This window comes from Wyeomyia smithii, chromosome 2 (assembly GCF_029784165.1).
Source record: "Wyeomyia smithii strain HCP4-BCI-WySm-NY-G18 chromosome 2, ASM2978416v1, whole genome shotgun sequence".
NCBI classification, from domain to species: domain Eukaryota; kingdom Metazoa; phylum Arthropoda; class Insecta; order Diptera; family Culicidae; genus Wyeomyia; species Wyeomyia smithii.
This window is the reverse complement of record NC_073695.1, coordinates 266,332,361-266,347,480: the sequence shown is the minus strand read 5'-3', so window position 1 is coordinate 266,347,480 and position 15,120 is coordinate 266,332,361. Positions and strand designations below refer to the sequence as shown.

Here is a 15,120-nt window from a genome sequence, read left to right as displayed (position 1 = left end):
TTTAGCACGGATCAACAATGGAATGGTGACATGAACAATAGAAAATATTGAATTATTTTTCTAAGAAAAAAACGGCACTTTTTCAAATGTTTGATACTCTAATAAATTATTGACTGTACATTTTTGGATAATTTTTTGCCGGAACATAAGGTAGGTGTGCAAGAATATATTTTCAAAATTTGAGCGAGATTGCTAAATAATTCGTAACGATACACACATCCAAACTTGTGGTGTACTAGAGTAACCATGGTAAAGAGAGGGTTAACTCATCCTGAGTATCTGAACAAAACATTAAAATTTCTTCAAAAATCGGAATGATAGTACCAGAATAAAATAGTAATGCAGTTTTTTATTTGCATAATAAATATACGTACAACTTAAACATCGCAACAGTGTTAGTGATATTGCAACTTAACTTTTATCTTAAAATGCGATTAAGGGAAACCCATCGATGCATCGATTCAGTTTAACTTCTCGACGATCAAATTCGTTGTTGATTTGAACTTGAGAAAAAAGGGTGATTCCTGTTCGGGCAGAAACGTGGACGGACGCAGCTGATACACTCCGGCTGGGATACCTTCCAAATCCAGCACGCAGAAACCGGACCGATAGTTGCCGGTCGTCTGTGATATGAACGGGGCCGTCACTTCCGGGTTCTCCAGTGAGACGACCGTAAGTTCCAGCCCAACCTGGTAGACTTTTGGGCCACGTAGTTCCACCACCAGCTGGCTGGGGTCTTTTGAACCCACGTTCAACCGGTAAAGCGGATTGTGCTTGTAAGTCAGCGGATGATTTGGACATCCACCCGCCGTTCGACCTTTCCACTCGCCGTTGAGCTGAAAAAGAAGAGCTTTTTTATTTCACAGTATTGATAAATTAATGGGTTTTTTACATTTTCTACGGTCGTGAAGTGACTGTCGATCTTCTTTAGTTCAAACTTATCGCGACAATAAGCTCGCAGTGAGTAATAAATGGTCGCTGTCTTTTCATATTGCGATATCACAAGTGTGTAACGCCGAACGGAACTCGGGTTCAAGCGAATTTTGCACAGATAGTGTGGACTGTTGATTCGGACCCCGTCGATAAAAGGTGGTGGATCCGCTAGAGTTGTAAAAAAATCATCATTTCATAGCTTTCATATATGTAGCATTACTTACAGGGATAGTAGACTCGTTTACCATTATTTTTATACACTAGGACTGTGATATATTCTCGGTTTTCGCGAAAGTCTTCGATCGTCGTGATGTGTCTCGTTAGCAGGATCCAAACGGAACCTTTACCAGCCGGAACAGTCAAACTGAACTGAGGATTATCCCCAACGTTGTAGGCATCTTTCGAAGGTCCAACACCCGCTGACCACGACTGATGAATGCAGTAGGTAAACTGAAACAGAGCTGGATCCCAGTTCAGATAGAACACTTCGAAAAAGTTCAGTATCGAGTTGTAGTCGATCCAGAAAACTCCATTGTCGTAGTTGGCTGCCATCTTAGGATCATAGTCCAATAGCTGCTGCAATTCCGGTGTCCAGTGCGTTACATCTAGCTCTGAATAGTTTCCACGCCAGCGGAGATGCGACCAAGGATTCTTTAACTGCAACAGCTTTACCCCATCCACCTCACGCATGTTAAGTACTGCATAAGCATGAGTCGAAACTAACCCAGTGCGTTCAGCTTCGGCATCCGACAGATCACCAGTCGCTACCGTGACCAAACATCGCCCAACACTCAAACCTTCCTTGAGTCGATTGAAAACACCATCAGCATCGAAATCAGAATCATTCGGACGGATTGCTACACGCTCCGGAATCCAGCCGGTCAAAGCGTGCAAGTCAATGTTCTGCAAAAAAAATCGTTTCAATAAAAAGAAGCGTAAAACAACAATTTAACTTACACTGTTAGACCCGGGAAAATCATATCCTCCCATCAGCTTCATGTACGCTTTCTCTAGCAGAGACACCCAAAATTCACTTTTATTACTCGAGTAGGAACACAGCAGCTGATGATGCCTGCCCAGTGGCAGATAGTCATCAATCACCACCTTCCGGGGGATCCCGTTCACGTGCATACGAATCGAATACTTTCCGCTCGAGTTGTAGATCGGTTCATCGCGGCTGTTTCTCGGGTAGATGATCGACGTTAAAATTCTTCGATTGAATCGTTTCTCGTACAGCGAAGCAACTGCCAGCGATGCTACGAAACTGCAGTCTGAAACCACCGTCTGCCGAATGCTGTAAAAATCGGCATGATCCCCAGCAATCAGCTTTGGTTGTTCGCACAGTTCACTCACCCTCACCCATTGGACAAAGTCGCGCTTCTGCTTCGGTGCCAGCTCCAGGACTCCATCCTTATCGGTAAACGGAATAGAAAAGACGAACTTTTCCATCAGATCTATATCCATGAACGGAACATACACCTTCGAGTTGATGTGCGAAGTATATTCGAGGACTTTTTTCTCCTCATTTGTGTAGGTATTATGGGATCCACTAACCTCTAGTTTGGGGCTTTGTCCAGGACTTACTGAAAAAAAAAATCGCTATATAATAGCAAGTTGTTGATTGTAAATTAAGCAACCTACAGACACTGGTGCTGCTTCGGACTGGTCGCGTTGTTGTCGGCTCCGCCGGAACATATTTGATTCCTTTCAATTCTTCGGCACGTTCCAGGGCCTGCATGGCAAACCTGTTCAACTTTTCTCGTTTCTCGCGATCGTCAATACGCAGAATAGCTTCCACTGCTTTCCCGTACAGTTCGATAGCCAGCTCCTTTTGGCCAGCTTCATCTGCATCCAGTGCCCGGGATAGAATCCCACGGCACTCGGCTTCACTCGACATAGTTTACGTTGTTTTCAACCGATCAACACTGAATGTTGGTTTCTTCGCGGTCCTTGGTGTGGCTGTATAACATTCGGAATGAGCTATTTTCGTCCGCATGCACAGGCCACAAAAGAAGCTAAGTCGATAAGAATCGCCGTTTTCTTTTACGTTTCACAGCAGGAGAGATGCATGAGTCAGCTGAAGGAAATCTGTTTTGTTTGTTTTTGAAAGGATTATCTGTTGATTCGGTAGATTAAAGATGATGACATTTTTTGCGATGATTTCTGTTTGTTTGTGTTGAAATAACGGAAGGGGGTCCAAAGTTGCGTTATTACATTTTAAAAAGTATTACATTTAAAAAGTCGTATTTTGCCCAATCCGAAGAAAAACATGTTTGAAAATTTTTATTATTTTTTTTTAATCAAAAAGTATTGATGGTTAACAGCTTCAAGCGAAGTAAAAACTGCCATTGGGTTTTCACTCAATAATACTTGCCTGTCCAATAATAATTCAACTGTTTTCTAGGGATGGGCGAACGGCTCACGAGCCGTTCATATGAACCGGTTCTTAGAAAAGAGCGAAAGAACGTTCTTAGCGCACCAGAACTTATGGGTTCGCGCGAACTCGAAGTTTACCGATAAACCACGAACTGTCAACGCTCGTGAATCATTGTGAACCATGAGCCGTTCATATGAGTCGGTTCGGAACGGTGAGTGAGCGGTTCAGAGCCGCTCTTGCAAAAGAGTCGTTTCGCCCACCCCTAATTGGAAATGAACGCGCGCCGCATGTCTGTACTGCTTATGCATGAAAGGAATCTTGAGACTATTGGCGTTGACGGTGTTGCTGATATTTGTTTGGTTTCTGCGTGCGAAAAAGAAAGAAGGAAATATTTTTGCTTTTGTCATCACGCACATGTTGACAATTACATACGAGAGTTCCCGTAGGTGCGAACAGCCTTCGAAATCTCTTTCAACGCGAATAAACCGAATAGAGATAAGTGACTTTTCACCTACGCACAATAGGAAACGTGTAAACCCGTGTAAAGTTGCTTTTGTTTCCTCCGAACTGTAAATCATCGCATCTCGTTGGTTCAACTTTTATCCATTTTTAACATTTTTGGTCGATTATGTTCAACAGCTTCGTCCGATTTCTGATAACGAATGAAAAAAAACATTCAAAAACAAGTTCAAAAAATATAATGAGTGTTTAACTTAATATTTGCCCAGCTGCTAAAAACATAGCATTGCAAACAAAACTACTATTTGTAAATATTTTCTTCGGCTAGTGGCACTAACACATTCCTACGTAAAAAGGTCTATATTCCCCAACCAACATTGCAAGCAAGAAAAAAACAGCGTCAGATTTCAATTGCACATGGTAATGGGTTAGGGTTATAGACCCAATCAAACATAATGGCGTTGATGTGTTATTCCATGTTTTATATAAAATTTTTAGATAACTTTTCAAATGAATTATTTTGGTTCATAAGTTTGATTTATTTACCTAACATTATGCGTCGCTTTCCAAGTACAAAAATGATGGTTCGTATATCGGTTTTTCATTCAACTCAAATTTTGTACGTTACCAAATAGAAACAGCAGTTTTCAAATTTTCGTGATTTTTTTACATGTCAGTAAAATAACAATTACGTTAATTTATTTATATGTTTATCCAAAATGCTAATTTTCAACAAAATTATTTTCAGACTTTTCGTCTCCATATATTCCAACAGATGGCGCTTTCGAAAAGAATGCTGGCTCGTATATCGGCTTTTCTCTCTAATCGGCAATTTGTGCTTGAATCGGTTCTTGGCATAGCTTGATAGAAACCCGTAATTTTCATAGAATGATGGAAAAACGAATGTGTCGAGCAAAACAAAAACTAAACATCAAAACATGATCAATTTAGTGATGTGACAAGCTGCCAAATTGAGTTTTATTTATCACCCTTATCAGTCAAGGTTTTCCAGGATGAAAACTTATTTTGTTCCGCGAGTAAATCAGGTTATCTTTAACGAGTACTTTCGGACTTTTTTTTAACCAATAAACTATTTGATTTACAGCTCGACTCTATTCAACTTGACAACGAAATAGTGAACGTTATCAAAGAGCAAATTCACAATGTCCTGCGGAATCTACCGGTACCGGGTTAACAATCAAAATGTTTGAGTATAATCTAAACTTCTCATTTTTCAGCCCGGTCTACTGAGCAGTTTTCAACCGGAAATTAACATTATAGTTAGCTCCGTACTATGGAACTATTCGATCCGAAAGTCCTTCGCTAGTTTCGGCCAGCAAATGTTGTCCATCACTTACGAGCAGGACCAGCTTGGAGCGAATAAACTAAAAGCTCACTACGCGCTTACCGTGGCTTTAGACTACCTGAAGGAGATGGCCCAGTACCGGCTCACCGGGTGGACAATACTACAGCGGATCGTCAGCTGGTCGGAAAACTGCCTAACCCTGCTGAAGCTGCTTAATTTCTTCCGCTTTCTGCGTAGCGGACGAAAGCCATCACTGGTGGACTACATTCTGCGGTTGGACCACCGTTCGATCGATGGAGCTAAACGTCGAACCATCGGCTATTCCTACATGACTCGCGAGTTGATCTGGGCAGGGTTTATGGAGCTGCTGGGTTTTACAATACCAATCATCAATTATCACGCACTGAAACGAAGACTTAGGAATTTGCTCAAGCTGGAAGCGGGCCCACAAGCAGTTCGGAAGATTCAACTGGACGTGAACAGTAAATGCGTGTACTGCAATGAGCGGGTTACGCTACCGCATCACATGGGATGTGGTCACGTGTTTTGCTATTACTGCTTGAAGGTATAAATCGGGTTGTTGAATTTGTTAAATGTATGATAAATTTAAATAAAATTTCATTCTAGGGTAATTTGTTAGCGGATGAAGGCTTTCAATGCAACGTTTGTGATTTTAAAAGTGGAACTTTTGAAAAAGTTATTGCGGGATAGAAAATGTTGAGGTGTAGGGACCTGCTATTATTGTCTGTTATGAAACATTTCTGTTATTCTTCTAAACATGAAAAGCAATTTGAACAAAGTGCCGAAAGCCATCTCCATATTATTGAAAAGTGATAAGTGGTTTCGTATGGTTCACGTAGAACAACGATATTTTGGGAGTTGTTTTTTCAGCTTGTGAACACAAATTGCAGGTGGTCATAAATTTCAGGTGTTAATTTTAAATTTATTTCGAGGATCGCTTCATAGCATAAAGCATGTTTTTTGGTACCGGTCAATGAATGGAACCTTCTAGTTAGTCTCGAGGTACGATGAGTTTCGACTCGCGAGAGACTGCTAGTGTCAGTAGGATTGTAGTAATTATCCTGTACATAAAACAATTGTCTGCGTAGTATGTGTATAATAAACAGAAAGTCGAGTTCCGAATCGGAATGTAGTAACAAGGCTTTGCTTTTTTAATGAATGAAACGATAATTTTTTAGGGTTACAATCAAATTAGATATAAAATTTAGATTCGGATTGATCCACAAACGTTTGTTTCTTGCGTTGTCACGCCCCATGCTAAACATAATTTTTCTAATAACATTTCTTGGCTTTTTTAAGGCATTTTCTTATGGTTCTTCAATACAAAAATAGATTTAAATTAAAAGATACAGATTATATTAAAGATCAAAGCATGCGAGTTCATGATTTACCGAAATAGCCAATTCATACTGTTATTATTATTACTTTTAGAATTTACTCACTGTGCAGGCGTCACTCAGTAGTCACCGGGGTGATATCGTGACGCTTGAATACGACTGTCGTGAACTTTCGAAAAATGACGCATCGGCCATTTTACCCGATGACGTTGCGTAGCATTCACTCGACGTGGAATCGACTTTGACAGTTTGTCTTCCACTTGGTTCAGGAGCAGAGACAGAGAAATTGTACCCAGCAGCGATTTATTTCACTTTTTACTTGGAAGCCATAGTCAGTGCATCGTAGTTTTGAGAGAAGTCGTAATTTACACGACAATTTCTGTGTTTTGTGAAGTATTTCTGTGCTCAACAACTAACAAGGTAAGTGTGTTACAGTTTTTTGTTATAAAATCACTAAAACACAGAGCGTATAAGTTTAAAATATGTTTTCTGTGGGTCGGAGTTTGAAGATGACCACATTAAATTTGATTTAGAATATGTATATTGCAACATCAAATAACTGTTGTTATTAAAGCTTGATATGTATTTCAATGTTAATTGTATACGACAAGTGTTTTAAAAGTAATTCTACTCAAAATTACATCCATGTTCTGCCACATCTTCAACTTTGTACACTGAAAGAAAAATCATACATATTTTCACATATACGATTGCTAAATTCACTAATTGCTCAATTTGGCAGGAATGGATCAAATCGCCAAAATCTACGAACCCGGCCGTTCGTTCGCGAAGGACTCGATCAGGCTGATCAAGCGCTGCACCAAGCCAGATCGTCGCGAGTTCCAGAAAATCGCTATCGCAACCGCAATCGGCTTCTGCATTATGGGATTTATCGGTTTCTTCGTGAAATTGATACACATTCCGATCAACAACATTATCGTTGGCTCGTAAGGAGGAGGAACCCGCCGTTTCGCGTGTGTAAGCAAGCATTAGGTCACCACCATTCAATAAACAGCGAGATGTGTAGTGGGAAGCAGCAGTCGTTAGGAGATGCAAACCTGGGAGTGGAGGACCGTCTAATATGGGGACATCCAGAGACACACACAATATATGTTAAATCAACTACTGTCGTACATTTAAGGATTACAACTCTTTAGCGTTTAAATACACATGGTAATGTTTTGTGGATGCAATTAGCTGAAGCAAGTGAAGATCATTTAGGTGAACAATTTGAAGAATAATATTTATTGTTTCATTATACACAAATAGTTTCATATGCGTTTATTATGTTTCCATTGAAATCCATAAACCTGATATCGTGTTTTTGTATATCGTGCGCAGCGTGTTTTCTAATATCAAGTTTTTTGTACAAAAATTCAAGGCAGAAATCTGCGTCAAATTACTAGTCGGCTGGATACGAAACTGTCTTATGTTGGTTATCACACAAGATTACGTCTTCTAATATCGTTTGTTTTTTTCTTTGAGATTAACTTCAAAACGCGTATTCAAAACTTGAGAAATTTAGGGCCGTATTACAGAAACTTCGACGAGCAACTCGTTTCGTTTGTACATGGTTGAGTCGATCGAGTGTTGTGTAATAGGGCCCCTAATGCACAAAGATGCTATCAAAAAACTAAACTAGAAACACCTATTCAAAGTTTTGAAAATTGTTTCAATTTGTTGCCAACAAATATAAAAAAGTCGAAGTTAAATTTAAAAATTTTATATATTCGAAAATTCAAACACCATTCAGCACTGTAAATAAAAAAAAATATTTTTAACTCAGAAAAATAAATCCTGAAAAACATTACACTTCATAATTTTTGAAAATATACCTACTACGGTTTTTAAAAACATGTTATGTTCATAACGTACTTTAAAACGAACCTTACGAAAAATACTCTCAAGCAATGCGTTAAGAAATTTTAAATGAGAATTGTTTGCAATATTTTCATTTCATTCAAATAAATTCTTCACAGTTGTGTTGTTTCTGCAGATATACAGAGAATTATCTGCAGAAACGCTCTGAAAAATATTTTCTTTTTTTTACTGTTAAGGAAGAATCTTGGAAAAAAGGTGAAACGAAAAAATTCAAATACAGGTGGCATGGCTTTACATGTAAAACGTCATGTTTCAGTGTGTTTTTACGTAATTTATTTGCTAAAATATTTTTTGTGTGCATTTAACTATGTGCAGTTCATGAAAAAAGGAAAAGAAACCTCGCCAAACATGTGAAAAGGGCCCATGTGTCATATGTAAACAAGCCTCAATTTCCGTTTTTCAATAAATACAAGCTTAAACTACCCGTACAAATAAGATTGTTTGATTGAGAGTAAATTCTTTTATCAATAAAGCTTATTGGTAAGGGCAGATTTCGCTTGTATTAATCAAAAAACGAGAAAATTTGGCTTGTTTACATATGGCACATGGGCCCTTTCCACATGTTTGGCGAGAAACGTTAAAAACCCAAATTAATCCACCTAGCGGTGAGACCCAGCCTTTCTCATTCAAACTTATTGATTTTTGAAATAGATTTACACGAGCATTTGAATTTTTAGAAAAAAAAAATACGCCTTGATAATTCCGGCTGGATTTATTTTTCACTCTAACTAGCAAATTTTTGTTAGCCAACAGCATAACTATACCGAACATTTCATTCATGTTAATTATGTATATGTTAATTATGTATATGTTTACATAACAAGGGTTTGGGCATTGAGCCCACTTGACATTTGAACCAAAGTACACTCTACTTTGTGAATACTTAATTTTAGATTGTATATTACAATCGGGAGAGCATTACACACACACACATACAGAAAAAGCTCAGCTCGTCGAACTGAGTCGAGTGATATACGACATTCGGCCCTTTGGAGCACTTTTATACCTTTATTTTTGCAGTCATTGCTATACCTTTCTAGGAGAAAGGCAAAACGTGTAAGTTGGGAAATGAAACATGATTATTTTTCAAGCTCTACACCCATAAATCATTTCTAAGAAAATACAGTTAGCATAAAGTCAGTATAAACAATAACATATAAATGTTTAAATACGTTTATCTGAATAATATACTGCTTTAGTAAAAAATTAATTAAACTTTTATTTACATGTTTGATTCTATTTTCTCATCAAATAAGATTGAGGCTAAATATTCTGATAGCCCCTGCCACATCGTTTGCCCCTTCTTGTTTCCCACGCAGCGCCAACGCCACTGGGATGCACAAGCGAATGTCGACTTTTTCCAACGGCTGTCAAACGCATCGCCAAGCAGAAAACGTCAAAACAAATTTAACCAAGATGTCGGATATAAAGTAAGTTTGTGCCACTTTTAATCGCAGCAATTTTTGTGAAATTTTGCAATTTAGGCGTTTTTGAATCGCCCGTGAAGGTGTTGAAAATGTGCCGCACGTTTCGCTGTACGGTTTAAGTGGAAAGATACCCGCTCGCCGGCTAAATTCGTAGCTAAACAAGCGCACCCAGCTCGGCTTTTACATGTGTTTTTCTACTTTTTCGTAATCTTTCGGCTTTTCGGGAGCTGGCATTTTTTTTTCTGCTCCGGCTTGTCAGGCATAAGTGAATGGCTCATTGCTCTCGATTGGCGAATTTTGTTCTGATGCTAACGTTTTAAGAAAAATCTCATTTTAGTGTATTTATTAACGTTGGTTTTTCATTCCTTTCCGTTTTTTTCTTATCTGTGCCCGCTTCGTTATGACCAATCAACATCTTGTGCGAAAACCTAGTGACGACTTGCTCAATTACGAGCTGGGAGACGGCGAGGATCCGGCCCTACTAAACGAGGACGATCTCCTGCTGTCGGATGATGGTAAGCCTAGATATTGTTTTTTTTTTTTTGCGAGTGTAAAATAGCTCGAAATCAATATGTACAGCTTAATGGCAGCTTTTGCTTCTTTTCGGTGCGAAAATTTTCAAGAACCTAGTGTAATTGTGTCACACACTTTTGATTTATGAGTTTTGGCTTTCTATATTTTTTAATGACCTGCTTTTATAAAAGGTTTTTTTTTTGTTTAGAACGTTTCATTCAGAAGGCATCGAATGTTATTTTTTAAATGTATCTCAAATTTTGATAGATTTTTTATTCCAAAAAACAAACACAATAAAGCATACTTAAACTAATAGATAGTTAAGAGATGTCACGTGGATTGTAATAATGTAATTGATTTTTCATTTTTCTCTACCCACAGAGAGCAACCTAAAACTAGATCAACACGAAGAAGAATTTCTGCTCAGTGAATCGGAGGACTGGGTCGCCAAACAGCTGGCTGCCAAAGAAAAAGAGAAACGCGAGGCAGAAACTTTCAGCAACAGAAAGAAACCCTCTCCGGAAGTGGAAGCACCTCCGATCGCTAGAGAAGAACCCTCGAAAAAGACATCCCCTGTCCCAGCAGTAAAAAGTGCGCCAGTTCATCGCAGTGCAACGCCAAAATCGCTTGCTCCAGAAGAGACCAAACCTGCACCCGTTCCGAAGGTGAAGCAAGAAGCCGTTGAGCCGCTGGCACTGCCACATGTTCAGCAAGAAACGTACAAAAAACCGTTGATAGTTAAAGACGAGCTCACCTCGAGCGAAGAGTCCATCCTTCCCGCCTCTACGGAATCAGACTCCGTGAGCCATACGATCACGGAAATATCATCTGTTTCTGGGTCAACACTACCGACAGAGTCCGCCTCTGCGACCTCGCTAGTAACTGAATCATCAGTTTCGCTAACAGAAACAGAATCGGAGGTTTTCTATTCGAAACAAAGCTATCATACCGAAGAAGAAACCGAGCCTGTTTCTTCGCAAGCTTCATCTGTTCAAAATGCTACTTTAATGCAGGAAGGTGAGGTAAAACATCAAAATTTGAGCAGAGACAAATTGTCCAGTCAGTTGTGTGATACTACCTCTTCAGAAGACGTACTAGATCTCTACGTCACCCATCAGGATCGCGAGCCTGAGTTTTCCTATGACACAGACGAATCCACGGAGAAGCGAGACTGGAAGCATGAAGGCAAACATTTAGATGGTGGTAATAAAGCCCATTCAATGCTGCGTGAACAGCAGCAGCAACCACAACATCGCCATCTCTCGAATAGATCCAACAACTACAAACATTCCGGGGACTCCGGACCTTCTGGCAATGATCAGCAGCAGCACTTTCCTCCTCTGGGAATGCCAATCCACCCTGGAGGTCCAAACTTTGGTCCTGGTCCTTTCCGAGGGGGTATGCGTCCTCGATTTCCCCCTCGACCGGGTTTCCCGGGTGACATGAATAATTTCCGTAACAATCGCATGAATTTTCCGATGGGAGGACGACCTCCGTTTCCTCCGCGTGGACCTCCGTTTGAGCATATGATGCGACCCGGAATGATTCGGCCTGGTGATCGTCCACCGTTCGAACCAATGCGCCCTGGCCCACGTATGGGACCGGGCGGACCAATGTTTCGCCCGAATGGACCAGGTGGTCCTCCACCGCTCGGTGGACCCCCGTATGGGGGAGGGCCAATGGGTGGACCCGGTGGAGGTCCATCGATGCCTCCGGCCGGACCACCTCCCGGTCCGATGGGAGCGATCCCGCCGCCAAACCAGCCGCCGATTTTGAACTTCGATACTGGACCCCTGGCAGCTGCCGCTGTACCGCAAATTCCCGCAACACCTGTTCTGCCACGAAAGGTACTGATCAATCCGAACTTCAAGGGAGGTGTCGAAGCGGCCACAAGTAAGTAATTTTGTGTAATGTCAAATTTGGAAATGTTACTTTCTAATAATGCCTTTCCGAAAAAATATAATTATTTATTAAAACTAAAACCAAACTCTCTTATTACTTGTTTTAGGTCAAATGATGCGCGATGCGCTCAACAGTCAGCAATTTTTGGCCAATATCAACAACTGTCAGGTCAGCGACGATGAGTTGCTGCGCCAGCAGGAAGAGTTTATTAACAAAAATCGTATCGAAGTGGAGAAGCGCCGTTTCGAGAGATCACCCTCGCGGGAACGGGACCGGGAACGTGATCGGGACCGAGACCGCGAGCGGGACCGAGAACGGGAGCGGGATCGCGAGCGGGAACGGGAACGGGAAAGAGACCGAGATCGTGAGCGCGAGCGTGGTCGCTCAAGGGAACGCGACCGTGAGCGGGACCGCGAGAGGGATCGTGATCGGGAGCATCGGGATCGTTCGAGGGAGCGGTCTCGATCACCGCGGAGGCACCGCGCCGTCAGTCGGGACCGAGATTCGAATAGGGGAACGAGGAGGAACTTTCCTCCCAGGCGACACGGCAGCCGTGATCGGGACGATGATAGCCGGTATCCGAAACGGCGAAAGAGCAGTGACTATGGGGAAAATCAGCGAAACAATAATGACGTAAGTCGAGCGGCTTGCAGTAACGTAATGATATGTGTAATGTTTTGGTTTTATTGCACCCACAGAAAAAAGACGACGACGAGGATCCGGAAATTAAGGCGTACCGGTTAGAAATTGAAAAGCAAAAGGCTATTCGGGAGAAAATTCTCAGGGATAAGGAGATGCGCCGTAAGCAGGCAGCTGAGGGAAACAAGAGAAGCAAGCCCTCGGTAAGTGCTCAGTCATGAAAGTACCTAAACTGCAATAATCTAACTCTCTCTCTCTCTCTCTCTCTCTCTCTCTCTCTCTCTCTCTCTCTCTCTCTCTCTCTCTCTCTCTCTCTCTTTTAAAACAGGATCGAAAATCTGAAGAGCCCGCCCCCAAGTTTACCCCAATCGTGGTAACCGAGAAAAAGATCATCTCACTGAAAAAGAAGTCTGACTCTTCGTCGACCTCGGAGAAACCACCTTCCGAGAGACATTCTTCTTCCAACCACGAGTCGTCGTCTTCGTCGTCATCGAACAAGAAGTCGTCACTGCCAACTGAGCACAGCAAGAAGTCGTCATCGTCGGCGTCAGCCGCCCACAACGAGAACGATTCTTCGAAGCAAAAGTTGCCATCGCAGCCTCCGGCTCCGGTCACAACAGCTTCTTTGACTCCAAGTCCTCCTAAGCGCAAAATTATCGATAACCGAGACGAGCTGGACCTGTTCCTCGATGAGTACGAAGAGGAACTGCTGCGGGAACCAACTCCCTCGCCACCGAGAGAAAAACCGCCGGTCAACACTACCAGTAGCAGTAGCACCGGTGGAGGTGGCAGCAATCGAGGGGGTGGCGGTGACAGTGGATTCGGTTCCAGCAGCCGAAGGATCGTGTTGAAACCGGTATCCGGCGAGTCGAGGCATAGCGAGCGGGATAAGCCGCCGGCTAAGAAATTGAGAGTATTTGATAGACTAGATAAGCGGATAGGTGTCAATGAGGCGGACAAGCGCAAACTGCAAAGGTTAGTCAAGGATAATTGAGCGCACCCAAAAAGGGGCCGACGTTTTGTTTTGTATTTGAGCATAAGCTATTGCAAACAGTGCACGCGCGTTTCTCCGAGAGAGCTTGTAAATGTTCTCTTATTGTATTTTCTGTATGTTTATTTTGTGTTGGTTCCATGTTTTTGGTGTATCCTATTGTACAGTCAAGAGCAAAACGTTTATGTCGTATCAAGTATGAAAGCAACGTTAGCTACGTTTAGAAGTGGATATTTTACCGTCACAATCTTATAATGTTAGCTCTTTTGATAATTTAACAATCTGAGTCAACATGTTTATTTTTTACGTCAGTCGCGTTTGTTTCGATATTAAACGAAACCATATATTCTTAAGCATGTCATAGATTTAGTCGCTTAGGTTTTACAGTTTGAAAAAGACTAGGACTGCTAACAAATTACAGACAACTTATCTCCCAATCCGTGGTACTCTAGGTAAGCAATGCCAGACCCGGGCAGAAACCTATCACTACACAGATTATGTAACAGTTTCACATACACACACGCGCTTAACTTCCCTACGACTCTACTGTGTAAGGCTAAGAGGTAAAGTTACAAACAAGCAAAAACTGTGAGAGTTAGTATTTAGGCATTAATCAACAAATTTCCAACTAAGAATAATTGTGCTGAAAAATCTAGAACGAAGATAAAGTGCATACCAACATACAAACCCATAAACAGTAAGATGCGGCAGTTCAATCGAAGCCCTCGAAGAGTGAACAATGCCGGCGGTTTAACTACTACTTCCCTCCTGTATTTTTCCCGTTTCTTTTCTCTCCTTTTATCGGCAGGATAAGCTGTGATTTCGATTTTAATAACAACGCTGGCGATAGCACCCGAAGGCACACCAAATGTGACCGCAAGAGCCCTTGGCCTTCTGCTATCGTGTCCATAGAATCAAAAGGAGAACGCGCAAGTAGTAAGTCGCCGCCACCTCGTAGAACCAAGTCCGCCAAGGTCTACGGCGATGTTAAGCGTAAGTCGAAAAAGAGCAAAAAAAGCAAGCGGCACGGGAAGAATGCACGGGGAAGTAGGAAGTAACCATTAACCTGACTAGATCACACAAGCGGACTATAATGCTGTAGTGCAAGTGTATAATTTACTCTATTTCTGTATTATTTTTATTTGCATAGTGATAGAAAACTGTTGTTGTAAATATATTTTTGTATAAGTTGCATTGCATTGCTACTGACCAGAATGGTTCGACCTGTTAACCTGCTATTCACAAAGAAATTAAAACTTCGGGGGAAAGTAGGTACCGAAGTAAATTATTAATTTCTCCCACGAACTTTTGTGAAGCAAACAATAGGGATGATT

General features: G+C 41.3%; 4 protein-coding genes across 5 annotated transcripts; 3 read left to right on the top strand and 1 right to left on the bottom strand.

Moving 5' to 3' along the window:
• Positions 1–329: 329 nt before the first annotated feature.
• On the bottom strand, positions 330–3,101 carry LOC129721358 (calpain-7-like). Its single transcript, XM_055673824.1, has 5 exons — positions 2,575–3,101; positions 1,891–2,516; positions 1,158–1,836; positions 893–1,101; positions 330–836 (listed from the first exon to the last, which is right to left on the bottom strand). Exons 1-5 carry the CDS (start codon positions 2,828–2,830, stop codon positions 462–464), a joined length of 2,145 nt encoding a protein of 714 aa, XP_055529799.1. The 5' UTR covers positions 2,831–3,101; the 3' UTR covers positions 330–461.
• A 1,540-nt stretch (positions 3,102–4,641) lies between these two features.
• On the top strand, positions 4,642–5,852 carry LOC129721359 (peroxisome biogenesis factor 2). The gene is made up of 4 exons (XM_055673825.1): positions 4,642–4,815; positions 4,875–4,952; positions 5,008–5,640; positions 5,703–5,852. Exons 1-4 carry the CDS (start codon positions 4,783–4,785, stop codon positions 5,784–5,786), a joined length of 828 nt encoding a protein of 275 aa, XP_055529800.1. The 5' UTR covers positions 4,642–4,782; the 3' UTR covers positions 5,787–5,852.
• An 835-nt stretch (positions 5,853–6,687) lies between these two features.
• LOC129722729 (protein transport protein Sec61 subunit gamma) lies at positions 6,688–7,699 on the top strand. Its single transcript, XM_055676419.1, has 2 exons — positions 6,688–6,853; positions 7,176–7,699. Exon 2 carries the CDS (start codon positions 7,178–7,180, stop codon positions 7,382–7,384), a length of 207 nt encoding a protein of 68 aa, XP_055532394.1. The 5' UTR covers positions 6,688–6,853; positions 7,176–7,177; the 3' UTR covers positions 7,385–7,699.
• Positions 7,700–9,675: 1,976 nt separating this feature from the next.
• LOC129724519 (E3 ubiquitin-protein ligase RBBP6-like) lies at positions 9,676–14,918 on the top strand. 2 transcript variants are annotated; one of them, XM_055679482.1, is made up of 7 exons: positions 9,676–9,744; positions 10,174–10,256; positions 10,636–12,147; positions 12,263–12,789; positions 12,855–12,998; positions 13,124–13,770; positions 14,595–14,917. In XM_055679482.1, the coding sequence occupies exons 1-7, from the start codon at positions 9,731–9,733 to the stop codon at positions 14,842–14,844; spliced, it is 3,177 nt and encodes a 1,058-aa protein (XP_055535457.1). In that variant the 5' UTR covers positions 9,676–9,730; the 3' UTR covers positions 14,845–14,917. The 2 variants fall into 2 exon arrangements, with proteins under 2 accessions (XP_055535457.1, XP_055535456.1); XM_055679481.1 differs by lacking the exon at positions 9,676–9,744 and having other exon boundaries at positions 9,850–10,256; positions 14,595–14,918.
• Positions 14,919–15,120: the final 202 nt, after the last annotated feature.